Consider the following 27,120-nt stretch of genomic DNA (forward strand, 5'->3'; position numbering starts at 1 on the left):
TCGTCTTTTATTTACAATAATATCTTTTTAACCGACTTCCAAAAAGGAGGAGGTTCTACGTTCGGCTGTATGTATGGTTTTTTTTTTTTTTTATGTATGTCCAGCGATAATTCCTTCATTTGTGGACCGATTTTGAAAATTCTTTTTTTGTTTTGAAGGGTTTGATTCCAGGGTGGTCCCATTTTTTTCATGTCAGGATCTGATGATGGCATCCTGGAGAAATCGAGGGGAACTTTCGAAAATCGTAAAGACGGCTAGTGCGTTTGTTAGAATTTCCATAAGGTATTTTAAACCACTACAATTTTATGAAGGTCTGGAGTTGGTCTGATGATGGAGCCGATACACAGACGATGGAACTCGTCAACGATTTACAGCAGGTACCTTTTGTTTGGGCTTGATTTATTTGTATTGAGGAGAACTTTCCACCTGGATAGATTGTGACTGTATTAGGGGTCTGGTGACGTAGATGAAGGAGAGTTAAGGGAACTCCTCGACGGTTCACAGTAGCTACCTTGTGTTTGGACTTGATAAATTTTATATTGATGAGAACTTTCCAACCATATGGATTGTGACTGCACAGGGGGTCGGGTGATGAAGGCGGAGGACAGTCACCTTTCACGTTTTTTTTGAATATTCATATTACGTGTGGATAAAGGGGGAGTGAAATTTTGTGTATGAGTTAAGGTACTATTTTTAAAATTGGGATTGTAGGACTTAGATACTTATCATAAGAAAATAACGTTTCAACTAATTGCGTATTAATTTTTGTTCACACTCAGTAGGTGTGCTAACACTAAAAATTAAAAAATAAAAATTTTAATAAAAAATATTCAACCGACTTCCAATACAAAAATTAACCTAAACTAAAAAGCAAAAAATAACATATTACCTATGTGCTACCTTCTGATCAGTTTGAAGGCGGTGCCAATCCAGTGTCATGTTTTAATTAAAGCCGTTTCTGAAAGAACCACAGACATTTTGTAATTTAAACGGCTTAAATTAAAACATCACTGGCTTGGCGCCGCCTTCACACTGATCAGAAGGTAGCACATAGGTAAGAACTTATTTTTTGCTTTTTAGTTTAGGTTAATTTTTGAGTTGGAAGTCGGTTGAATATTTTTTATTAAAATTTTCAAGACGTGCGTTTTGATTTATATAGAACGGTGTAAAATACGACTTCATTAAAATATCCCTAACCATAATACCATAGATATAGACCGTATAGTTCTGACCATAGAAAGGTAAGGTACACTAAAATGCGATCTTCAAGACAATGCTGTATGGTTTTCTTCTCGGCACTTAATAATGGTTCTATTGCTATGTAAAACCGTTATATTATAAAAAAAAAATTCAACCGACTTCCAACTCAAAAATTAACCTAATCTAAAAAGCAAGAAATAACTTCTTACCTATGTGCTACCTCCTGATCAGTTTGAAGGCGGTGCCAATGAATCAAACCCTTCAAAACAAAAAAAATATTTTCAAAATCGGTCCATAAACGACGGAATTATTTCTGGACATACATGAAAAAAACATACATACAGCCGTAGCCGTAGAACATCCTTTTTGCAAATCGGTTAAAAATGGATGTCAAGGAGACGCGTGACGTTTTTTCTGATTTAAGGGTTTCACCGGCCTCATCGCGCTGCTTATATAGAGCCATTCTGTATAATTCTTTATTCTGTGTAATGATAATGTTTATTATAAAACAAAATATTAAGCATATTTCATTTTATGTATTAAATTCGTATTTGTCGTTGATATGTACACAGGGCTGGCCCGTCCATACAACGAACGGAGCAGTCGCTCCAGGCGCCAAATCCTAGAGAGCGCCTAAATGATAGTCCTAGTCAACCGTAGACGGTACAGCGCCTGATTTTTAATTGGCCACCCCAAAGTATGGCCAAGATTTTCGCGTTCCATTCTTACTTTACACTCATAATTTGGTATAGATATCTGCATATTATTAGAAGCAAAAAGAGGAGGCGCCATAATTGGATCTCGCTCCATTTAAAAATTTACTTCGGGCCGGCGCTGTATGTACAGATACAGAATCAAAGAAAAAATTAAACTTTTATATTCGTTTCATAAATAGAAATAAAATGCAATAGTTTTTAAAAAATCGTGTTTTATTTACAATAATATCTTTTTACTAAACAATAACATTCAACAAAAGTAACAGTGTGATCATTTTTTTGCGTATAAAATTGGTTTTAATAGACGAAACGCGTATAGTTTATCTGTGTGTGTGTTTGCCCAACAGACTTCCAAAAGTAGACAAAATATAACACCAAGGTTCGAGTTCACCGACAATCGTTTAAACATAATCAACTGTTTAAATAAGTTGAACGCTATTTAGTCCAAATTTCCTGATTATCACAGCCCATATGCGGGTTATTTATAAATTGGGCGGTTATCATAACAGATATATTTGCAATATACGTTTTTGTAACGCTCGCAAGTTTCGTCAAGTTTACTCTCTCTTATCTCTATTACGAAATGCAAGGACCCGTAAAATTATACAAGTCTTTTTTTCATTTCAGAAATAATTCATTGTCTCCCATAAATCAGTTATTCCTAGCTTTGAGGTGTTGCAACAGGATGCTGTCAGCTTCGATTTCCAAACAAAAAAGACATACAGTGACAAGTAATTGTCAATTTGACATCGTAACCGGATTAATATCTCCACAAATCGAAGCAATTCCTCAAAAAATCCCCGTCGTTTGGGGAATTCATCGCAAGTTGGCAATGCTGTCATAGACAATAAATAAATTGTTCATAGATCGTTTACTCGCCGTCTACTCAATTCTTTGGTTTACAAACCAAAGTCAAAAAGAGTGTGGTGAACCTTGTTTAAAGTAGATTTAATATTTGACGGGCCGGTCACGTAAACAGCGTTTAAATGAAAGTCGGTGAACTCTGGTCTCATTAGCATTATTTTAATTTTTAAAACTAGTCTTAAAGCGCCATCTAGTTTCCGTACTCGAGCTCTGTCGTGAGCGTTTCTTTTTTTTATATCAATTTGATTATCTTAATCATTTACAATAACTTGTACGTCGTAAATACATAATGGAATAATAGATATTCGTGCAAAATATTTTACTATGAGCTTGTATTACTTTCTGCTGTAAAATTAGTTCTTTAAGGATTGTTTAGATGTGAAATCGCACTAGTGGTTATGATCCGACATTTGAAATATATACCCCCATCTGTTATTTATTAGTGATAAGAAATAAACTATAGATAAGTTACAGTGACACATTGCAAATAGGTTGCCTAGTAAAATTGCAGCTGAATAATATTAAATGTATCTAATATATAAAATTCTCGTGTCAGTTTTGGTTGCCATATTCCTCCGAAACGGCTTGACCGATTTTGATGAAATTTTTTGTGCTTATCCGGTATCTATGAGAATAGGCCAACATCTATTTTTTATACCCCTAAGGGTAGGGTAGGGGTAGGGTAGGGGTAGAGTAGAGGTAGTTGAAAGTTTACATCGAGTTTCACGCGGACGAAGTCGCGGGCGTTCGCTACTACAGGTATATTATGATCTATAATGTACTATCAAATTCATTCATCTAATCATAAATTATCTGTAATTTATTTTTTATCACATCTTAAAATATGTATATTTAAAAAATGATTGTTCCTCAATTGCACTGCAGCTACTGAACCTATTTGGCTGAAATTTAAAATGGAAATAGATATTAACTACTTGAGATTAACACATAGATTACTTTTCATCCCGGAAAATCCATGGTTCACGCGGGATTTGTGAAAAACTGAATTCAACGCGGATGAGTCCGGTATAGTCTGTCAAGTTCGTTGATAACACTCCCATGATATGTGGGCGACGGGGGGAAAGACTGCGGGGGTGTTAAATCATGCGCGCGGGGAAGCGACGTGCATGAGTCGTGGGTTTTAAATACATCGCTACACGCCCCCCGCCCCGCGCGGAACATCGGGAGTGTTACGAACGAAATTGCCAACTATTTAGTCACTAATAAATACTAGATGAGAGTAGGTATATATTTCTTATGCGCTACAAACCCTTTCTGCAGAACTAGTGCGTTTTAATTTATATAGAACGGTGTAAAATAAGACTTAAAATAAAACTAGATACGCGTTGACTTTCGCGCGTAATCCATTAAACAGACTATAATTGCATTAAAGGACTCTTCGAGTATTAATTGTAAGCAATGATCTTCCACTTAAGATCGATACCTCCGGAAATTAACACAAATAAAACCATAATTTAACAAACAACAGAATTGACTGTACCATTGGCACAGGTTAATTCCATTTTTGATGATTTAACATTTTTCAAATACTTTAGCTTCGCCCAAACGCCTTGGCACATTCTATTCAGTCGTCTGTCGTGGGTCTGTCTCGCGAACGAGGCGACGTTCCTCACGATACGCCTCGCCAGTCTAAGATGACCTTTCTGTGAAAACGCTAGGGCGGAGTAAAGTCTGCTCCTAGCCGCTAGACCGTCGTCTCCGAGCATCTTGGACAACTTGTACTGTCTTATCGATATTCTGCCAGCTTCCTCTGCCTGGAAGACAAAAGTCGTGAATTAAAATAAATCTTTCTGGCGATTCCCAGCACTTGCATTGACTGAGACTATCTGATGATAGGCATCGGCAATGGTATCGTTGTCAACCCATATTCGGCTCACTGATGAGCTCGAGTCTCCTTTCAAAATGAGAGGGGTTAGGCCAATAGTCCACCACGCTGGCCCAATGCGGTTTGGCAGACTTCACACACGCAGAGAATAAAGAGAATTCTCTGGTATAACTTGGCAAAGGAGATGGTCCATTTCAGGTCCATTCTTGTACCCCGTATCATTAAAATTTAAAAAATACAAGGATTTTATTAGAATTTATTAAAGTGAAGTAATCTAACTAAATAAAATATAAACCCAATATTTTAAAATTCAAAATTAAATATCACGTGTTTCAAACGGTGAAGGAAAAACACCGTAAAGAAAAAATTCTCAGGTATGCAGGTACCTGAGAATTTTCTTAATTCTCTACGTGTGTGAAGTCTGCCAATACGCATTGGGATAGTGCAGTAGTCTATTAGCTTAACCCCTCTTACTCTGAGAGGAGACTCGTGCTCAACAATTAGTCGAACATAGAATATCTAGATCTTTAAAACATTTTTATCCGATAGCCACGTTATCTGTGAATGTCATAGAGTATATTTTATTCACGGGAACGGATACTACGCAAGTGAAACCTCAGGAGGTCTGCTAGTAAAATATGATTATGATATTCGACTTACACAGTGCTCAAAATAGTCCCCGAGCGCAGAGTACGCGCCGCCCAACGTTGAGAGCCACGAGAAAGCATTCTCTACCTCCACTCTGGTCCAGATCAGCTGCAGCATCCGCGTGTTCCTGTAGCAACACGAGATGAGAGTGAGCATGTTGACGAATGAGCGATTAATATTTCATTCATTTTTAGCGTTCCGCACATCATCATCGTCATATCAGCCGATGGACATCCACTGCAAGACATAGGCCTTTTGTAGGGACTTCCAAACATCACGATACTGAGCCGCCTGCATCCAGCGAATCGCTGCGACTCGCTTGATGTCGTCAGTCCACCTGATAGGGGATCGACCAACCCTGCGTTTTCTAGTGCGGGGTCGCCATTCCAGCACTTTGGGACCCCAAAGTCCATCGGCTCTTAGAACGATGTGCCCCGCCCATTGCCACTTCAGCTTCTGAACTCGTTGAGCTATGTCGGTGACTTTGATTCTTCTGCGTATGTCCTCATTTCTGGCAGAGTCCAGAGAAGGGTTCCGTACGTGACAAGGAAACAAACGGAACCCTTATAGGATCACTTTGTTGTCCGTCTGTCATGAGCAATTTATTTTGGAAATGCGTGGAGATATCGAGTTGAAATGAAAATCATATATCACTCAGGTCCTATAGCCAAGCGGCACGTCGATTCATTTACTACAAACGCTAACGCTGCGAAAACTAGAAAAATGTATGGGAATGACAGATCTCATTGACAACTTGATCACGTTACTTGTCGATAGAAAATGTTATTCCTATACTTTTTAATACTCTACTTTTTAATTTTCGAAGCGTTTGCGATCGTACTGGCACAGACCAGTTGAAACTATGAAGATAATATAATGATTTATTTATTTTGCTATCATCCGCGAAAAGTCGACGAACGCATGCGACAACGTCACCCAGGTCCGACAAAATACTCTCTACGTACGTTTCACCCCGAAACCGGAGCATCCTCAGGAGATATTGACTCTACAACGTGCAATTGCAAAAGTTACTTTGCAATTGCACGTTGCAATGTTGTCGCATGGGTTCGTCGACTTTTCGCGGATGATAGCAAAATAAATAAATCATTATATGATGATGAACTTCCGCAAAGTAACGCCTGCTTCTATCTAATATTTATGAAGATAATGTAAAAAAATGTCTGTTATATTGTCTAGGTTTCAATATATCGATTCTTATGAGACATTCGGGTAAATAAAGTCAATACTATCTAATCAATAGGTACTTAATATTATAAAGCTAAAGAGTTTGTTTGTTTAAACGCGATACTCTAAGTCTAAGGAACTGCTGGTCCGATTTGAAAAATTCTTTCAGTTTTAAATAGCACATTTATCGAGGAAGGCTATAGAGTATACGGTAAACGGCGTCAGCTAGTTAATACATAAAATACAAAATTTGTCTCGATGTTTCTAAAATAAATAAGATTATAAAATTTCAAAATCTAATAAAATCTTTAATCATAATTAGATTCATACATTTAAGTATAGCTTCCTTAAATTAAACGTGACATACTTCATTACATGAAGTGTAAACATAAACGCACAAATAACAAAGATATTTGTAATTTTGTTTGAACGCTATACAAAGGTATCTCTCAGCGACGACGTCATTCTTTCGTTGCATTTAGTATGTATCGTTTTATAGGAATCGAAATTGACCCCCCGCCACCCTGTTGACCCTGTTGACGCGCTCTAGTGTGACAGTCAGTGGTCTGACCGTGCGTCTGAAGCGTTCGCTAGAATTCTCAAGAAGTTCGTAGCAATATTTGGCTCTATACTTAGCTCGCCTCGTTGTTTAGTTCGACAAAGGGGATGATGACTAGGTTTGAATATATTGATTTTTATGATACATTCGGGTAAATAGGGTCAATGTTAACTAGTTTATACATAAAAAGCAACGATTGTCTGGATATTTGCAAAATAAATGAGATTATAAAATTTCAAAATCTATTAAAAATATTTTATCGTAATTAGATAAAAGTTCATACAGTTTTAGCTTCCTTACATTAAATGTGACATTTTTCAATATATGAACTATAAACATGAACGCACAAATAACAAAGATATAAGTAATTTTGTATGAACGCACATACAAATCTAAAGATCATTACAATGCCTACGACGTCATTAGTTCGTGTCATTTTGTATGGGGCGTTTTTCAGGGATCCGCGGCAGCGTCGCAAATCTGACTCTTTAAATCCCTGTAGCTCCGAAAGTAATGATCGCAGATACCCTGTTTCTTTTACAAAATTGCTTTACTATTAGTATACTCTTAATTTATATACAATTTAAAAAACTGTCATCATTCCTAATATAAAAACGTCGAATGTTTGATGTTCTGTTGTGAATGTTCAAGTCTATCAGCACCTTTATGTAGTTGATGCACAAAGATGATAAAGATAAAAAAAAAATAATCGCTTTGAAATTTAAATGGAATGTTTTTATCAGATCCTTCGGTATTATCAAAAGCAGGGGCGTAGCTACTGCCGTAGCAGCCGTATTAATGACTAGCTGACGCCGCGCGGTTTTACCCGCGTGGTTCCCGTTCCCGTAGGAAATCGGGAATAATATATAACCTATAGCCTTCCTCGATGAATGGGCTGATAACACTGAAAGAATTTTTCAAATCACACCAGTAGTTCCTGAGATTAGCGCGTTCAATCAAACAAACTCTTCAGCTTTATATATTAGAAGAAGAAGAAGAAGTATAGAAGTATAGATATGGGTCCACCGGACTACAGGGGCCCAGTATCTGGTATCTGGTGCTTACCGAAAAAAAAATCATAATATAGTGCGTATAGAGTTTCACTTCAGAAATTACAAAAGTCAAAAGAGCAATCATTTTTTTATCGGGTTAAGCCTAAAAATTTTACAAAATTTAGCTATATTCTTAGTTTATTTCAATGTTCCTACACTCGATAAAAAAGTAGTATGTCACAACAAACATATTGGCACCAATTTTATTTTTTGGTGATAGAGTTGAATCATTTTTATTTTATTTTATTTTATTTTTTTTATTCTTTACAAGTTATCCCTTGACTACAATCTCACCTGATGGTAAGTGATGATGCAGTCTAAGATGAAAGCGGGCTAACTTGTTAGGTGGAGGATGAAAATCCACACCCCTTTCGGTATCTACACGGCATCGTACCGGAACGCTAAGTCGCTTGGCGGTACGTCTTTGCTGGTAGGGTGGTAACTAGCCACGGCCGAAGCCTCCCACCAGCCAGACCTGGGCAAATTAAGAAAATCTCAATCTGCCCAGCCGGGGATCGAACCCAGGACCTCCGTTTTGTAAATCCACCGCGCATACCACTGCGCCACGGAGGCAGTCACTCAAAAACTAATGAGTTTTTTCGGGATTTCCCGCTCGTGTATTGGGGCCCCCCAACTAACTTTGATACAGGGCCCCTTCAAGGCAAGCTACGCTACTGATCAAAAGGCTTAACAGTTACCACCCACGTTATAATTCACATGTTAACAATGTCGAAAAACATATGACTTAGCAAAAAGTATTATAAATATATATAGATATACCTACATAATACATATATTTGTTTATGTTTATACAATTATTATTGCGATCTAGTTATCACTTGTTGAGATAGTACAATAACATACAAGTAACGGTGATATGACAATTTCAAATTATCATACGCTTAGTGCGTCGGACCCGAGTAGAGTGTAACTAATTCTTGCTTTTGCAGGACACTTGAATTCCTATTTTACACTCATAACAACATTTTACACACACCTAAAACCACTTTTTTTTACTAGTTTTGCGACTTTGGTGGTTAATCTCTGTTATTGTGAATTAAACTGTGGAATAAATCATTAAAGGATTGCAATTCACTATATTTTCTACCAAATGAGGGTAGTTGGATCAAGAGCAAAGATTTGTATTTTTGTATGTAATGTTGTTGATTAAATTCAAAAACTCAGGAGTATTTTGCGTTTCCATCATCAACTACAAAATCATTAAGGTTAGTAATCTTAAATTTTATTTTTGAAAATGTCACATGTAGTAGAAGTATCGCTAATTTGACGGTCATATATCGATTTGTACCTCCTGGCTAGAAAAGCTTCAAGCACTTGAGTTTGTAAATCGAATCTGTCTCAGTGGTGAAGCAGGAGGAGGAAGCGAGCAGGCGCGCTTTGTTTATTTTAGTACCATGCGGTTGCCCTTAAATCCTTCTCGGATTTAACCGCGCAATATCACTGATTTATAATAATTATTTTTATTGTCACCCTAATTTACGATATTAAGATAAAAAGTCAAATGTACTTTTATATATGCACCTCCAAATGCGACGTGCCTAAATATAAAGCATCACCGCGCTATATTATTCATCTATTAAAGATGGCAATACATTTAGTTTTATTGATTTTCATCGGTGTATTATGTTTTTTATATTACTTCCTTTTTAAAAACCTTAACTACTGGAAAATAAGAAATGTTCCATACGTAAAGCCATTGCCCTTGTTCGGTAACTATAAAGAATTTCTTTTGTTGCAAAAACACATGAGTGTTATTGTGCAAAAAATGTGCCAGCAGTTCCCTGGTGAACCGTACTTTGGCTCCTTTTATGGTACGAGTCCTGCACTTATTATTCAGGATCCAAATTTGTTGAAACTCGTGATGGCAAAGGATTTTTACTACTTCAGTGGCAGAGAAATGTCGGATCACACTACAAAAGAAAAGCTCAACAAGCACTTATTTTTGGCCCATGGTGACAAATGGAAAGTGTTACGCACAAACCTTAGTCCTCTTTTTTCTTCCTCGAAATTAAAAAACACATTCGTTTCCATAAGCAATTTTTCAGATACATTAGAGAGCTTACTTGCTAAAGAAGTAAAAAAAGGTTCAAGTTTCGATGTCAAAAATTTTCTTTCAAGATACACGATAGACTGCATCACGGAGTTTGCTTTTGGAATTAGTTCTGATACTATGAAACAGGATGTATCCAGAAATCCATTTAAGAAAATGGGAGACAAAGTATTTGATACTTCAGACGACAAAATACTCAGAACTATCTGCCGTACGATGTGGCCGGGATTATTTTATGCTTTAGGTTTTAAACTATTTGAAGATGACATGTATACTTTTTTTGATAATTTAATGACTGAAGTGTTCCAACAACGCAAAGAAACGAATACTTCAAAGAGCGACTTTGTCGATCGTCTTGCAAAATGGAAAATAGACAATTACATAACTGGCGAGAGCTTGATTACGGCATTAACTGGTGACAAAGAGAATGTGAGCATCAATGTTGACAATGAGTTACTTGTCGCCCAATGTTTCATGATGTTTGCTGCCGGATTCGCAACTACGGCAACGTCTTTAAGTTTTCTTCTATATGAATTAGCAAAAGATAAGATAGTTCAAGAAAAAGTAATACAAGAGGTAGACGAATATTTTACTAAGCACAAAAATATTGCATATGAGTGCACATACACCATGCCATATACCGCGTCATGTTTAGACGAAAGCCTTCGGCTGTATCCCGTGCTAGGTGTCATAACCCGAGAGGTTATACACGAGTACACTTTACCAACTAGCCTCTGTTTAAAAAGGGGTGATCGAATACACATACCCGTGTATCATATTCATCACAATCCCGATTATTTCCCAGAGCCGGAAGTATTTCGTCCTGAACGATTCTTTGGTGACGAGAAGAAAAATATTATGCCGTATACTTATATGCCATTCGGCGAAGGGCGAAGGATGTGTTTAGGTAATATATTATGACGTTTTTTAATATATAAGCTGTATATTAGATTTTATAAGTCAGTAGGTACACTGTGCCTGTCCATTGGTCAATCTTAGGCAAGATCAGATCTTCTCGGCTTCCATCGGAAGCGTTCGGTTTTCTCAATCCATTTTCAGTTCACCCAGGTGTCATATATGTATTTTTATCCTCATTGGTGTTTACTTTGGCAATGTTCTCTTGTCAGATAACTATCAGTGTTCGGTAATTTCATTTTATATATTTTTTTAGAGTTACAATGTTTAAAGTGGTTTTGAGTTTTTAAAATTATACACAAAATTACACAAGCATCTCGGTATAATTGATCCACTGAGATGTATCCGAACCATGCTCAACCTTGAAGTGTTTTACAAGATTATCATATTGTTGGCGAAGGATATGCATTGGTATATAAATTTTCTATCATATAATCATTGCATATTTCTCTTACCACTTGAAACCTCATGATTCCTTTTCAAACCTTTCAAACTTTTTAATTTTAATGGTTTTTAATTATTGCTATTACTGATACCATATCATTAATATCATCAGCATATAACTTTATTTTTTCAGGTATGAGATTCGCCAAGATGGTCATTTTCGCATCACTGATGAAGATATTCAAGAATTACCGTGTAGAGCTTGCTGACAATATGCCGCGTAAAATAACAGTGAATCCAAAATCTATTATTATTCAACCCGTTGGCGGCATTCATGTCAATTTTATTTCAAGAGAAGATTGAAAAATAAATAAATAAACATTTTGTAATAACTGTTTCATTGGTCTAGTCAAGTGGATAGCCTTTGTGGCTTCAGATAGCACTTGATCTCAAACCGACAAGATCTTATCAGCCTCACGATCCAACCCACACAGGCTAACTGAACCAAGGAGAATTATTAAAAAAAATCATAAAAAAAATTGTAATTTGAGAAAAATGTCCATTTTTAAATATTTTTGTCACCCTAATTTGGTGTTTTTGTACAAAGCAACGATTCACATTCAATATAAATACTGCGGAAATTAGCTCAAGCTTAATAAGAATTTGGAATTACTTCAAGATGGTGATATTTTTAATTTTCTTGTTTCTAATTGGTGTATTATATTTTTCATATTCTCTCTTGTTAAAAAATCTTAACTATTGGAAGAATCGCAATGTTCCCTACGCGAGGCCATTGCCGTTGTTCGGCAATTACAAAGAGACTCTTCTTTTGAAAAAACACATCACCTTAGTGATGCGAGACATGTGTCAACAGTTCCCCAATGAGCCATACTTCGGATCCTTCTATGGTACGACCCCAGCGCTTGTTGTTCAGGATCCGAATTTGTTAAAACTCATTCTGTCAAAGGAATTTTACTTCTGCAGCGGAAGAGAAGCATCAGACTATTACGGAAAAGAAATGATTGCAAAAAATCTATTTCTGGCCTACGGCGACGAATGGAAAGTGTTACGCACGAATTTAACACCGCTATTTTCTTCGGTGAAATTGAAGAACATGTTCTATTTGATAAAGAATTGCTCAGATACATTAGAGAAATTACTCGCTGAAGAATTTAAATTAAATCCGTCCATTGATATCAAAAGTTTGCTGTCCCGATACACGATTGACTGCATCACGGCTTGCGCTTTCGGGATAAACTCTGATTCTATGGGTAAAAACGTACACGACAATCCGTTCAAAAAAATGGGATATAAAATATTCGATACCTCAGACTACCAGGCTTTGAAAAATATCTGCCGTTCGATGTGGCCGGGTGCTTTTTATGCGTTAGGATATAAAGTATTAAACAAAGATATCAGCAGCTTTTTCATCGAGCTCATGTCTGAGGTGTTCCAAAAACGCGAAGAAACGAATGCATCGAAGAACGACTTCGTCGATCTTATTGTGGGCTGGAAGAGAGACCATCACATTTCGGGAGACAGCATGAGTAACTTGAAAACTGGGGACAAAAAGAAAATCGACATCGATGTTAGCAACGAATTTCTCGTAGCTCAATGCGTTCTGTTTTTCGCGGCCGGATTTGAAACCACAGCGACGACTACAACTTTTCTTCTGTATGAATTAGCGAAAGACAAGATTGCTCAAGAAAAAGTAATAGCTGAGGTCGACGAGTACTTTGCTAAACGTGATACCGTTGAATTCGAATGCATAAATATGATGCCATACACCGAAGCGTGTTTAGAAGAAAGTCTTCGTCTATATCCCGTCCTAGGTTTCCTAACTCGAGAAGTGATGGATGACTATACTCTACCAACTGGTTACAATTTCAAAAAAGGGGATCGGATTCACATACCCGTGTATCAACTTCAGCATAGCCCAGACAACTTCCCTGAGCCGGACGTTTTTCGACCGGAACGATTTTTTGGAGAAGAGAAGAAAAACATCAAGCCATTTACATACATGCCGTTTGGCGAAGGGCCTAGGACATGCATAGGTAAGCAATATTAGTTCTGTAAGTAGTGCCTAACTGTTTCAACCCCCACATAATGTTTTACCATAAATTATTTAAAAAAACCATTTTACACGTTCCCTGCAAACTCCAAAAAAATGTTATTATAACCAGTGCACAGTAAAACCAACTGTGGTTTGTGTTGCACTATGGTTAGGTTTAATTGAAATTTGTTTTTGTTGAATAATATATAAAATAAATAAATAAATAAATTGCACTTAGGTATACACAATAATAATTTTGGTTTTATGATGAAGTAAGAAGTTACACATCGGTTTTCTAATTTTTTTGTCTGAATCTAAATTAAACATGATTCTGCATCCAAAAATAAGTAACCTATTTAAAAAAAAACAGAATCCATGTTTGATATGTAGATATTCATTTTTTATTTTAATTTAATTTAAATATTTAATGTACGAATATATTTTCAGGTATGCGTTTTGCTAAGATGCCCATATACGCCGGCCTCCTTAAGATTTTCAAGAATTACAGAGTTGAGCTTGCAGATAATATGCCACACAAAATAACTATGGATCCAAAGGCTACTGTCACTCAACACATCGGCGGCATCCATTTAAAATTCTTACCAAGGGAAACTTAATACTCTTTATTCCTAGCTTAAAGTAATATAGGTATTAACTTTATATAATAAGTAGCGTAAATTAATAAAAAAGACAGAAAACTTTTCTATTTAAATCATTGTACACTGAAATATAACAAATAATACTTCGGTTTATTTGTATAAATAATGTTTTGGCTTTAAAAGTTTAAATATCATAAAAAAGAAATTTAATTAAAAAATGTCTTATTATTTTATAAATCAAATATTTTTGTCACCCTAAGTTAGTGTAAGTGCAACACAACAACACTTCACATTCAATATAAATTACTACGGAAATCGACTCTCAAGCTTAATAGTAATTACTTATTACTTCAAGATGGCGATATATTTAATTTTCTTGTTTGTTATTGCTGTATTATATTTCTCGTATTATCTCTTGTTAAAAAATCAAAACTATTGGAAGATTCGCAATGTTCCCTACGCGAGGCCATTGCCGCTCTTCGGCAACTATAAAGAGTCTCTTCTTTTGAAAAAACACATCACCTTAGTGATGCGAGACATGTGTCAACAGTTCCCCAACGAGCCATACTTCGGATCCTTCTATGGTACGACCCCAGCACTTGTTGTTCAGGATCCTAATTTGTTAAAACTCATAATGTCAAAGGAATTTTACTTCTGCAATGGACGAGAAGCATCAGACTATTACGGCAGAGAAACGATTGCAAAAAATCTATTTCTGGCCCACGGCGACGAATGGAAAGTGTTACGCGCAAATTTAACACCGCTATTTTCCTCGGTGAAATTGAAGAACATGTTCTATTTGATAAAGAATTCTTCAGATGCGATGGAGGAATTACTCGCTGAAGAAGTAAAAATGAATCCGTCCATTGACATTAAATGTTTGCTGTCCCGATACACGATTGACTGCATCACGGCTTGCGCTTTCGGGATAAACTCTGATACTATGAATAAAAACGCACACAAGAACCCGTTCAAAATAATGGGAGAAAAAATATTCGATACCTCAGATTACCAGGCCTTGAAAAATATCTGTCGTTCGATGTGGCCGGCTACTTTTTATGCGTTAGGATACAAAGTTTTCAAGAAAGATATCTGCAGCTTTTTCATCGATCTCATGTCAGAGGTGTTCAAAAAACGCGAGGAAACTAAAATGTCGAAGAACGACTTCGTCGATCTCATTATGGCTTGGAAGCGGAATAATCACATTTCAGGAGACAGCATGAGTAACTTGAAAACTGGGGACAAAAAGAAAATCGACATCGACGTTAGTAATGATTTGCTCATAGCGCAGTGCGTTCTGTTTTTCGCGGCCGGATTTGAAACTACATCGACTACAACAAGTTTTCTTCTGTACGAATTAGCGAAAGACAAGATTGCTCAAGAAAAATTGATAGCAGAGGTCGACGAATACTTTGCTAAACACGATGCCGTTGAATACGAGTGCACTAACATGATGCCATACACCGAAGCGTGTTTAGAAGAAAGTCTTCGCCTACATCCCGTCCTAGGTTTCCTAACCCGAGAAGTGATGGACGACTATACTCTACCAACTGGGTACCATTGCAAGAAAGGGGATCGGATTCACATACCTCTGTATCACATTCACCATAGTCCAGACCATTTCCCAGAGCCAGAAGCTTTTCGTCCGGAACGATTCTTAGGAGATGAGAAGAAAAATATCAAGCCATTTACATATATGCCGTTTGGCGAAGGGCCTAGGACATGCATAGGTAAGTAATGTTAATTCTCTAAGGTACTATAAAAACATAATACGTTGAGAACCTGCAAAGGAAAAAACGGACGAAACTTGTTGTCCGCCTGTCTGTCTGTCATTACCCTTAATTTAGAGATGTTAAGGCGTAGAGGTATCAAATTGTAAAAACCGTATACCTACTCAGGTCTATGGTACTTAGGTATGAAATTGTGAAAAAATCAAATTTCTTAGTGGACGTAACAAAATGATTATTCAGTAAAAAATGCATATTTCGACACACTCAAGGGACTCGAAACTCATAGGATACTTCTGTTGACCTAGAAATACGAAATTTGGCAAGTAACATATTCTTAAAACCATTGACGTAGCGAGCCTTAGGGGGCCCAATAGACGAGTGACAAATCTCGAAAAACTTTTTTAGTTACCTACCAATTTTATTTTGTGGCGATACAGCCTACAGGTAGGGGTAAAAGGTTTGATTAAGTTTGCCCCAGTCTAAATGAAGGATAAAGATTTCTCAAAAGAAACACAATCTCACTAGTACAATTTTTTTGTTTTACACCTAAGGGGCCCCTGTAGTCAGGGGGCCCCGTATCATTGATACGGCTGATACGGCGGTAGCTGACCCCCTGCTCAAAACTATACATGTAATTAAATCTTAAAAAACATGGGGTCTATATTTTTAAAGGGGGTCAGAATTTCAAATTACAAAACCCTTGATGGGGGAGTCCGAATTTATTTTACTTTTAATATTAAATGTACAAATATTCATTTCAGGTATGCGGTTTGCTAAGATGCCCATGTATGCAGGGCTCCTGAAAATTTTCAAGAATTATAGAGTTGAGCTTGCAGACAATATGCCACATAAAATAACTATGGACCCAAAGGCTACTGTCACTCAACACATCGGCGGCATCCATTTAAAATTCATACCAAGGGAAGCTTAACACTTTATTCTGAACAAGAACTAATGTAGGATTAACTTTAGATAAGCAAGTAGCAAGAGTGCAAAAGAATGTTGAAAGGGCAGAAAACTTTTAATACAAGTCACTGTACAATTTATATCAGTGACTTTGGTTGGAAAAAATAATCAAATAGGATCACATTCACTAGCATCACACATTTATTAGATTCTATGAAAGTAATAATTAGTTATTATAATTCTTTAATTAGTACTGTATAACACCAGCCCATGATGATCAATCCTGTACCGCATGTAAGGATGCAAGCAATCAAAAAAAAATCAAAATATGGTTATTGGTGTGTACATACCTATGTACGCGGCAGGCAGCACTGCCGACTTGAAGGTCAGTGACTGGTGTTATGCTATACTTATCTTTTTTTTCCTTTGTCTATAGGAGATTAGTCTCTGGACCATAATCAGATAAAATGACTGCTTAGTATACTTAACTTGTGAATTTTCATTTGAGTTTAGATATTGAATAATAGGGATGATGACAATTTGAAATTGTAAATAAATTAGGAGTACCACAGATCCGCTGATCATTAGGTTTGTATGGGCGTTCAAACAAAACAAATAAAAAATGTCTTTGTCACTTACTTGTGCATTTATGTTTATAGTTCATATATTGAATAATGTCACATTTAATGTAAGGAAGTTAAAAAATTATTAATTTTCATCTAATTACAATAAAAGAAAAGAACACATATTCAACCTGCTTACTGAATAACCCATTCTTACACCATATTAGTGAGACTACTTATCACAAGAAAACATTTAATAAATATTTATATTTTAGTATTATAAAAGATAAATTAATATTTAATTACTTACTTACAGAATAAAAATGGAAAATATTTTGAATCTTTTTTTACCTCCTTATATCACAGTATTTGTTCAATACTCATAATAATCTATTGATAATACAAAATTTTTGAAAGTTGTTCCTCACGGACAATTGCAGCTGTTGATTACACTACACCATCATGGCTTGCATAAGGTTTTTGACGGCCTCCGTGGAGCAGTGGTATGCACGGTGGATTTACAAATCGGAGGTCCTGGGTTCAATCCCCGGCTGAACAGATTGAGATTTTCTTAATTAGTCCAGGTCTGGCTGGTGGAAGGCTTCGGCCGTGGCTAGTTACCACCCTACCAGCAAAGACGTACCGCCAAGCGATTTAGCGTTCCAGTACGATGTTGTGTAGAAACCGAAAGGATTGTGGATTTTCATCCTCCTCCTAACAAGTTAGCCCACTTCCATCTTAGAATGCATCATCACTTACCATCAGGTGAGATTGTTGTCACGAGCTAACTTGTAAATATTAAAAAAAAAAAGGTTTTTAACTATGGTTGGCATTATATGTAAATCATTATTGAATTCCTTCCCTTATAAAGACTACTACTAGAGACTGTTTGTTCAATAGGCACCTCAATATAAAGAAACAATTAAAGAACATCCATCATGGTTGTAGTGAAAAGGTCCATATCTATCTATCTATCACTATAAAGCTGCATGACCCACATATGTGCTGGTATGATGGAAGCTAGGTAAGTGAAGCAAACCTGATGGTCAGGGGATATTATAGCTTGGCAAGTTTGTTGATGACACTCCCATGATATGCGGCGACAGGGGGGAAAGGACTGCGCGGGTGTGAAGTCGATCACGCAGGGCAGAGGGAAGGAATGCGCGGGGCATTGCTACTCCCCTTCCAGCCCACACGGGCCATCAGGAGTGCTATGAACGAATTTGCCAAGCTGTAGGTTCATAGGTAAGTTTGAGAGGTAAGGTCAGACCACCAGTGAACTCATCCAACCCTCATAATATAAAATTATTATAGATCATATTTATGGAATTACATACCATCAATATCAACGCATATTTGGCTCAGTGTTGAGCACGAGTTTATTGTTAGTTTATTGTTAGTTATAGTAGCATTAGTAGTCAGCAAGTAGCAACATTAATTAAAGTTAGTTATGCACACAACCATGACTCAAAGAGTAAATTAGGTCTAGCATTAAGATAATTGACTCACCAGGCATAATCAATAACTTCTCTGTCCGGTGGTTCTAATATTAACTTTAAAAACACAGTCCTACTGTCCGGATGACTGCACAGTTCGCTCAAATTCCTCAACACATTAGTTCTGTAAACGTCAGAGTTCAAACACTCTTTAACAAATGGTTGCAGAAATAACGCACTTGAATACACCTTCAGGATCTTCCTGGACGATTCCTTCTTCTGGTCTTTTATTCTACAGCCGTCGTTATCAGCTCTTACGCCGATGGACCTGCAGATACATTCGTCTGGCAAGGTTATACTGTCTTCAGAAATAAAACAAACAGTATAAGGGATTTTGAATAAATATACTTTGATGACTAATTGCATTACTAATGTTCGAAATACCGGGAAATAATATGAATATTGAAATTATAGTTATTTTAACTAAAGAAACTTTGATGAAAATGAAATTTCAATTCAACTTCAAAGTTCAAATGACATTACTTTGACACTTGACAGACACTAACAGTTTTTGACAATGACATTATATTTTTAGGGTTATCTATGCTCCATTTCAGTTTAGAAATAGTATAGAAACTTCAAAATGAAATCGTGTTCTTCTCGGTCCATTGCTGCCTCAGACCAATTATAGAAGGACCAGTATTGTACCCAAATTCACGAACAAAATTGTGTCATTTTCTGAGGAATACGAGCTTAGTTTTGGTATTTAATGTAGACCAAACTAGAAGTTTTTGCCTGCTTTTTACCCCACTGCTGCTACTGACTATGTTGCTTTAACCTTCTCTATCTGCCTGTGAAAGATCCGTTAAAATCGGTTCAGCCATTCCGATAAATCTATGCATTAAGCCCAAGATTAATAAAATTGGAAATTTTTCAGATGATCAGACATACAAAAAAAAGCTCAATCGTTTTTTTGTCCTGTAAATTAGGAATTGATAAAAACTTTTAGTAACTTAATTTGTAATCACAGGCGCTATTTAGGTAGGTTTTATGGGTACCGTAACCCATATCCATTTTAATATTATAATAGCAATTGTCTCTCTGTTACCTTTTCACGGCTAAACCACTGAACCGATTTGGATGAAATATGGTATAGAGATAAATTGGATGGAGCAAAACATAGGTAAGCTACTTTTCATCCCAGAAAAATTAATAGGTAGTTCTTGTAGGATTTGTGAAAACTGAATTTCACGCGGACGACGTCTTGGGCGTCTGTTAACTATAACTAGTATTTTATATATATTTATATATTTTCATGATATGTACTTGTTGCTTTATAGACTAAGTTTTCCTGAGATCAAAATTAAAATTAAAAAAAGGAATAATTCAAATATTAAATGGATAACTAAAGGCTTACGGAAAAGCAGTAAAACAAAACGTAAACTTCAACTTAATTATTACAAACTTAAATCACAAAAAACTAAATCCGAATTTAAAAAATATTCTAAAATTCTCCGACGTTGTATAAATTCTGCTCGAATTAACAGTAATAATAAATTAATAGCTAAATCAAAAAATAAATGTAAAGCTAGCTGGAAAGTGATAAAGGAATATACTACTGGTAATAATCTAAACCAATTTATTGAAAAGGTAGAAATTGGAGGTAAATGTATTACTAATCCTTGTGAAGTTGCGGAAGCATTCAATACATACTGGATTAATTCTACAAACAAACTACACAACCACTGTAAAAATAGAAATACGATTTTTATACCAAACAGTATGTACCTTAAACCATATGGTGAAAATGAAGTCAAAAATATTATTATGTCCTTAAATAATACCAATGCAGAAGGATTTGATGGTGTTTCAACGAAAATAATTAAACTGACAGTGAACGAGATATCATCTATACTTACTCATTTAATTAATAAATCGTTTGAGTCTGGATGTTTTCCGTATAAGCTTAGGCACTCTATAGTTAAGCCCTTATATAAAAAAGGTAAAAAAACTCAAGTTGAAAACTACCGCCCAATAACTTTAATCTCAATATTTTCAAAAATATTTGAAAAAGCAATGTATCAGAGGCTAGTAGAATTTATTACTAAATTTAGTATAATAAAGAATCAACAGTATGGTTTCCAAAAAAATAAATCTACTACACATGCCTGCTATGACTTGATAAAAACTATTGCTACGCAATTGGATTCGCTCAATACTCCCATAGTTTTGTTTTTTGACATGTCAAAAGCTTTCGACTTTGTTTCACATGAATTATTACTTTCTAAGTTAGAAAACTATGGAGTTCGAGGTCCAGCTTTGTCTTGGTTCAAAAGTTATTTAGAAAATAGAACTCAGTGTGTTGAAATAGCAAGCACAAAAGAAAATTCAACACTAATAAATTTCAATTCCCCAAATATGATTAACAAATGTGGGGTACCACAAGGAAATATTCTTGGCCCCTTGCTTTTTATATTATATATTAATGACCTCCCTGACATAACTTCTGATAAATATATATTATTTGCTGATGACATATCAATTATAAAAACTTGTAGTAATGACATAATAAATAGCGAAATTGACATTAATAACACAATCAAAACAGTTGTGAATTGGCTTACTGACAACAATCTTTTTGTAAATATAACCAAAACGAATTATATGTATTTTAGCTATTATAATAATAAAAAGGTTATTAACTTAAATTTAAGTCATGACAAACAACAAATTCACCAGGTAGATTATGTAACTTTTCTAGGACTGAAAATTGACAAACATCTAAACTGGAAAGTACATTTAGACAATATATGTAATAAACTTAATAAATATAAATTTGTTTTAAATAGACTACGTAAGACTACATCTTTTGAAATAATGAAAATGGTTTATTTTGCAAATGTGGAATCGATATTAAGATATGGTGTAATATTATGGGGTAATTCATGTGAATTAGAAAGAGCCTTCATTGCACAAAAAAAGTGTATTCGTGCGATATTTGGATGTCTCCCTACTGATTCATGTAGGCCTCTATTTAAAAAAATGGAAGTTTTAACTCTGCCTTGCCTGTATATATTTCAATTAGCGCTTTTTGTTAAATCTAATATGAATCTGTTTATGAAAGCACAGGACCAAAGCAATAGAAACTTAAGACATCCCCAAAAATTAGTCTTGGGCAGATTTCCCAGAACTGCAACATACTTAAAAAGTTGCCATTGTATGGGTATTAAAATATTTAATTCGTTGCCTGAAAACATGAAACGATTGCCCTATAAAAAATTTAAACCCGCACTTAGAAAGTGGCTCATTAATTATGGATTTTATTCAACTAGAGATTTTTTTAATTATAAAAGCAAATAAAAAAACTATGTATTGTGACATTTTTAATATTTCAATTTTTTTTTTTTTTTTTTGTTTGTATTCATTAATTATGTTTATCCTATGACATTGTAAAGATTATTATTATATTATTAATTATTATTATTTGACATAAGTACTCGTACCTGCACAGATTGTAATTTTTTACTTGTTCTAATTTTTATTTTTTGATTAATCATCTGCTATTGAATTCATTTTTTTTTAATATTTTGTTAATAGTATTTGTCATATATATTGAGATAGATACGCAACTCTCATTTCAGTAAAAAAAGTTATGTACCGTGATCACTAGATGGCGCATTCTAATTAGATTTATTGGCTACCCATAGATGGCGTTCTCTCTACGAGTACAATCTATATTTTAGTTGTATGACTATTGCCGTTTGTTTTCCTTAATTCTTATATATTATTAATGAAAAAAATTAACATAAACATAATATTTACAAAATCACCTATTTCACTATATAATACTAATGTACCCAAACATTTAAAATTGCCAAATTTTATAAATATATAGAAATAAGGAAAACAAACTGCAATAATCCTTCAAATATTAAAGGATTTTTAATCAAAGAAAGAAAAAAAGATTCTTATTATTCAACGATTTATTTTTTCTTTTGTGATTATGAATATATCTTAATGCACTTCAGCAGCCTGATAACATTAGTGCACCAACTATGAATATTGACGTTTATGATTATAAATAACCACTGATAACATCTACACACTGGTCACCTTTAAGAACACGTAAAATTGCTGGCGACATTTTCACCACGCCGTTTTGCGATACACCGGGCCGCCTTCTGAGCATAATTCCGATGGTGGTCGAGCATGTTCCATGGTTAATTAACTATGCACACCAAATCCACAAGTAATACCCATTATAATCACTTATTTGTACCGATTACATCTAATTTTAATATTTTTCGTTCACCACTGTCACCAAGTTTTAAACAACATGTCACTATAGCAACAACAGAAAAAATTCAAAGACAGCTAAATTGTCATATTTGAAACTATATTTTTTAAAATTTTCATAGTTTGAACAGAAGTGATTTTAATCAAATAATGTGCTTCATGCGTGCCATCTATATTGTGCCTGAGAAAACTTCGCTTAAGTTTTTGTACCGTGAGCGCTGGAGGGCAGTACTTCATACAAAATATTTTACGTAAGCGAACTGTGCGGAAGTTTCACCCCCATGGTATTTGTAATGTAAACTGTTGTATGCCAGAAATGGCTGAATACATTAGAATGTATGTGTTCTCAGCAATAAATAAATAAATAAATAAATAAATATATATTGACTAGTGGAAGACTGCGGCTTCGTCCGCTTGGGACCTTCCTTGGAGGCTTCCCCAAGACCTATTGATTTGATTTACAAAGTGGTTATGCCATAGATTTACGATTCGGTACAATTATGCACCAGAGCCCTGTGAATATGACCTGTCTCAGATTCCGGAGGGTGTGGGTTCGAATCCGGTCCGGGGCATGCACCTCCCAACTTTTCACTCGTGTGCATTTTAAGAAATTAAATATCACGTGTCTCAAAATTACTCAAAAACTCAAAACTAAAATAGCCACTCTGAAACGAGTTTTGTACATTTTTTTTTTTAAATAGAATATTTGCCATATCTTTTGAATATGACCAATATACCCATTTCCCTCTAACTAGTCGGGAAAGACTGTATTAGGAGTGAGAATGGGGCGGGGATCGAACCACCACCCCTCGACGATGAGTCCGACCGCTCTTACCGTTGAGCTATTGAGGCTTTACCTCGGTGTACCTCATGTTCAGAGTAGACTGGAAACTTGGCGTATACTTTACCAACGAAAATTTTATGGAAACATTTATTTATTTTTTGTTAATTAAAAAGTAAACAATCAAAATTCTGTAATATTATGAATATTTTAAAATACCACAACTTTAACATCTGTCCTAGTATAATATATACATGTGTGTAACTCTTTTTTTTTAAAATAGACTTTAACTTGTTTTTTATATAATCAACAAGTAAGTGTTATAAAAAAAAAATTATAAAAACCGAGTTTTTTTTTTAAAGAATATTTCCATATTTTTCATAATATGACCAATATTCCCCTCCAAGAAGTCGGGAATGACGGTCCAACATGTTAATTAGAAAGAACACTGTGCACTTGTTGAAACAATTTCTTTGTTAAGTCTATATCGGCCAAATGCTTCCAACCATCAGTCTCTAGTACTTCAGGATGAGCTTTGATGAACTCAAACACTTTTCTTTGAATTCCAACCAACTTGTACTTTTCTGACAAGACGGCTACATCTATCGCATTTTTAACGCAAATCTGCTCTGTTATTGCATTCTCAGCTTCCTTGAACAGTTTGTCCAACTTAAATTGGTCCGCCAACTCAATCAGCTGACTCCAGTTGTGATCCAAGATATCTTTGACCGAACCGGTGTAAATGTATTCCAAGAATTGTTCCATTCCTTTGTCATCAATGTTAAGACGCAAGGAGTCTGCATTGGAATTCTTCAGCATATTCCGCAAAACTGAACTGTGTGTTGCTAAAAGTAATTTATGAACTTCATATTTCATCCCGCTGCTAGATTCTAATGTGTAATCAGTGTACTCTCCCCTTTTGAACAGATCTGACAAGTCGTGGTTTTTCTTAATCCTGAGCATTGTTCCTCTATCTACAACACTTGCCTCATTAATCTTTATCTCTATTGGGATGCAAAGTATTTGTTTGTCTAACGACCTCACATTTTCCTTTGAGAAGCAATAAGTCTTCAAAAGGTGGCTCTCTTCTCGTTCGTTTGATTTAAACGTCTTCCAACATAAAGTGCTAGAGAGCCGTACTTGAGTTGATACAGTATCATTGCAGTATATTGTTTTCTTTGTTATTGTATTTGCATCACTGATGCCTATAGATACTGAACGTCCTTGTCGGTCACAGAAGAATATATTCAAAAGACAATTACCATGCGGTAATATTGATGTAGTGCAATAGAACCAAAGCTCAGATTGTATATTTGAGTTGTGAATACAATATGTTCCTCCTATATCATAATGATCGCTGTTATTCAGCTTTTTCACCACGTCTAAGATACACAATCTTTGTGCTTCAGCTGTATAGCATTCATTGAGGCATGAAACTGAACCTTTGCTAAACTGAAAAATAAAAGTTGTAATTTTAAAAGATTGTATTTCATTTAACATTCATATAAAACATAAAATCTATACTAATATTATAAAGTGGAAGAGTTTGTTTGTTTGTTTGCTTGAACAAGCTAATCTTGGTAAAATTTGAAAAATTATTTCATTTATCGAGAAAGGCTATATATTATCCTCGTATTCATATGGGAACTGGAACTACGCAGGCGAAACCGCACGGCGTCAGCAAGTATATTAATATTAGTTAAGATTAAGAGTTACCTCTTTCACGTACTTTCTGACCTTTAATGCAAGTAAGCCTAACCAATGAGTTTTGTTTCTATATAAAGAGTCTCCCAAAAAACCGCCAGCTTTGAATTAAGCAGAAAACATTTTTTCATTGAATGATTTTTCATATTGGAGTAAAAAAAGTAATTTGAAGCTTGAAGCTTTTAACTTTCCAAGCAATACATATTGTGCAATCTTTGAATATCATGAGAAAATGTTACTGAAAACTTCTTAAAAGAATAGTCAAGTACATCATAGCCCAACCCAGGACCTTGTGATCTAAAGCCACACAGGCTAACTACTGAACCAATGAGACATGTGTGCAACAACATTCGTATTTGGCTTACTGTTGTCTCCTCTCAGAATAAGATGGGTTAGCCTAATACCACAGACCACCACTGGCCCAATACAGATTGGCAGACTTCACACACATAGAGAATTAAGAAAATTCTCAAGTATGCAGCTTTCCTCACAATGTTTGTCCTTCACTGTTTGAGACACATGATATTTAATTTTTTTAAATGCACATAACTGATAAATTGGAGTTGCATGCCCTGGATCAGATTCAAACCTACACCCTTTGTATCAACAGCAAAGGTCATATCCACTGGGCTATCACAACTTAAGGTATGCTTAAATATATATTATATAAATACTAGTTATACACACCTCAATTTGATTGCTCTTTGAACCAAATTCATCAGACTCTACTGCACTCTCTAAGGTGTCTGCGGGGTTTTCTTCTTCATCATCTGAATCTATTTCTGGATATAATCCAAACAGGTCTTCTCCGTCTCCAGCCATTGCTTCTCAAAAACATAAAATAAAATAGTTACACATTTATCCCTCACTCATTCACTTATTACCTGTTTTTTTCACACAAGTGTAAAAAACTACTTGGTACTTACACCTAATTATTTAACCACTTTATTTCAAAATAATAAACAAAATATATATTTTTTTATTTCTAGGCATTTGGTGATACATGGTATTTGTAATATCAGGTAAAATGAATATTACTTTGGACTAATTGCATCATCATTTTGCAATAATTACAGTGATGTAAATTTTAAATACATAATTTTGAATTTATTGTAGAATGAATTGCAATGGATGTGCTAATGTGCTAAACAAGGAATAAGGAGGTGCAAGTGCTAATTTAACAAGGAATATCTAATCTTCAAGTATAAAATGACTGAGAACACTTAAGAATAGGCAGTGTACACCATACAAGATTATTAAATTCTTTAGTATCGTTTGAGATTGAATTTAAATTTATTTGTTATCGACCTATACCTGTATTAATTTACACAAGGATATGTCTTGAGCCTAATGACTAATGCTCTATTAGTGAATGAAGTAAATGCGGTAATTTGATGAAAAAATATACAGATTTTTGTAATTAAATTATTAGATATAAACTTACCCAACTACCTATATATTTTGTGTAAAAATTAAAAACTGACAACTGTACAACAAATATTCGTAACAAAAAATACCAATGTTTTACTTCCAAGATCCAAGATTTTTTTATCAATAAAAAAATTAAAAAACTATTTTTTTTTTTTTTTTTAATTTATTTTACGGCCTTGGA

At 35.1% G+C, this 27,120-nt stretch overlaps 5 protein-coding genes across 7 annotated transcripts; 3 read left to right on the top strand and 2 right to left on the bottom strand.

Moving 5' to 3' along the window:
* Positions 1-2,111: 2,111 nt before the first annotated feature.
* On the bottom strand, positions 2,112-19,276 carry LOC112056964 (uncharacterized). Its single transcript, XM_052882852.1, has 3 exons — positions 18,801-19,276; positions 5,287-5,401; positions 2,112-4,555 (listed from the first exon to the last, which is right to left on the bottom strand). The coding sequence occupies exons 1-3, from the start codon at positions 19,151-19,153 to the stop codon at positions 4,256-4,258; spliced, it is 768 nt and encodes a 255-aa protein (XP_052738812.1). The 5' UTR covers positions 19,154-19,276; the 3' UTR covers positions 2,112-4,255.
* On the top strand, positions 8,409-11,070 carry LOC112051126 (cytochrome P450 6B5-like). The gene has a single exon (XM_024089622.2). It carries the CDS (start codon positions 9,593-9,595, stop codon positions 11,060-11,062), a length of 1,470 nt encoding a protein of 489 aa, XP_023945390.2. The 5' UTR covers positions 8,409-9,592; the 3' UTR covers positions 11,063-11,070.
* On the top strand, positions 12,091-14,123 carry LOC112051125 (cytochrome P450 6B4-like). Its single transcript, XM_024089620.2, has 2 exons — positions 12,091-13,494; positions 13,941-14,123. Exons 1-2 carry the CDS (start codon positions 12,120-12,122, stop codon positions 14,108-14,110), a joined length of 1,545 nt encoding a protein of 514 aa, XP_023945388.2. The 5' UTR covers positions 12,091-12,119; the 3' UTR covers positions 14,111-14,123.
* LOC112051124 (cytochrome P450 6B4-like) lies at positions 14,411-17,540 on the top strand. The gene is made up of 2 exons (XM_024089619.2): positions 14,411-15,822; positions 16,584-17,540. Exons 1-2 carry the CDS (start codon positions 14,448-14,450, stop codon positions 16,751-16,753), a joined length of 1,545 nt encoding a protein of 514 aa, XP_023945387.2. The 5' UTR covers positions 14,411-14,447; the 3' UTR covers positions 16,754-17,540.
* Positions 19,277-23,984: 4,708 nt separating the features above from the next.
* LOC112051117 (uncharacterized) lies at positions 23,985-27,111 on the bottom strand. Of its 3 annotated transcripts, none has more exons than XM_052883312.1 (3): positions 26,953-27,111; positions 26,196-26,332; positions 23,985-25,256 (listed from the first exon to the last, which is right to left on the bottom strand). In XM_052883312.1, the coding sequence occupies exons 2-3, from the start codon at positions 26,328-26,330 to the stop codon at positions 24,237-24,239; spliced, it is 1,155 nt and encodes a 384-aa protein (XP_052739272.1). In that variant the 5' UTR covers positions 26,331-26,332; positions 26,953-27,111; the 3' UTR covers positions 23,985-24,236. The 3 variants fall into 3 exon arrangements, with proteins under 3 accessions (XP_052739272.1, XP_052739273.1, XP_052739274.1); XM_052883313.1 differs by having other exon boundaries at positions 26,961-27,063; XM_052883314.1 differs by lacking the exon at positions 26,953-27,111 and adding an exon at positions 26,823-26,934.
* Between the last annotated feature and the right edge of the window lie 9 nt (positions 27,112-27,120).

This window comes from Bicyclus anynana, chromosome 8 (genome assembly GCF_947172395.1).
Source record: "Bicyclus anynana chromosome 8, ilBicAnyn1.1, whole genome shotgun sequence".
NCBI lineage: Eukaryota > Metazoa > Arthropoda > Insecta > Lepidoptera > Nymphalidae > Bicyclus > Bicyclus anynana.

Coding starts and splice junctions, on each gene's coding strand:
- LOC112051126 (XM_024089622.2), top strand. CDS start 9,593: ATGTACTTTTATATATGCACCTCCAAATGCGACGTGCCTAAATATAAA.
- LOC112051125 (XM_024089620.2), top strand. CDS start 12,120: ATGGTGATATTTTTAATTTTCTTGTTTCTAATTGGTGTATTATATTTT. Junction 13,495..13,940: donor AGGGCCTAGGACATGCATAG/GTAAGCAATATT, acceptor ATATATTTTCAG/GTATGCGTTTTGCTAAGATG.
- LOC112051124 (XM_024089619.2), top strand. CDS start 14,448: ATGGCGATATATTTAATTTTCTTGTTTGTTATTGCTGTATTATATTTC. Junction 15,823..16,583: donor AGGGCCTAGGACATGCATAG/GTAAGTAATGTT, acceptor TATTCATTTCAG/GTATGCGGTTTGCTAAGATG.
- LOC112056964 (XM_052882852.1), bottom strand. CDS start 19,153: ATGCAATTAGTCATCAAAGTATATTTATTCAAAATCCCTTATACTGTT. Junction 5,402..18,800: donor GAAGTTATTGATTATGCCTG/GTGAGTCAATTA, acceptor GTGTTGCTACAG/GAACACGCGGATGCTGCAGC. Junction 4,556..5,286: donor GGGACTATTTTGAGCACTGT/GTAAGTCGAATA, acceptor TTTGTCTTCCAG/GCAGAGGAAGCTGGCAGAAT.
- LOC112051117 (XM_052883312.1), bottom strand. CDS start 26,330: ATGGCTGGAGACGGAGAAGACCTGTTTGGATTATATCCAGAAATAGAT. Junction 25,257..26,195: donor CAAAGAGCAATCAAATTGAG/GTGTGTATAACT, acceptor TTTATTTTTCAG/TTTAGCAAAGGTTCAGTTTC.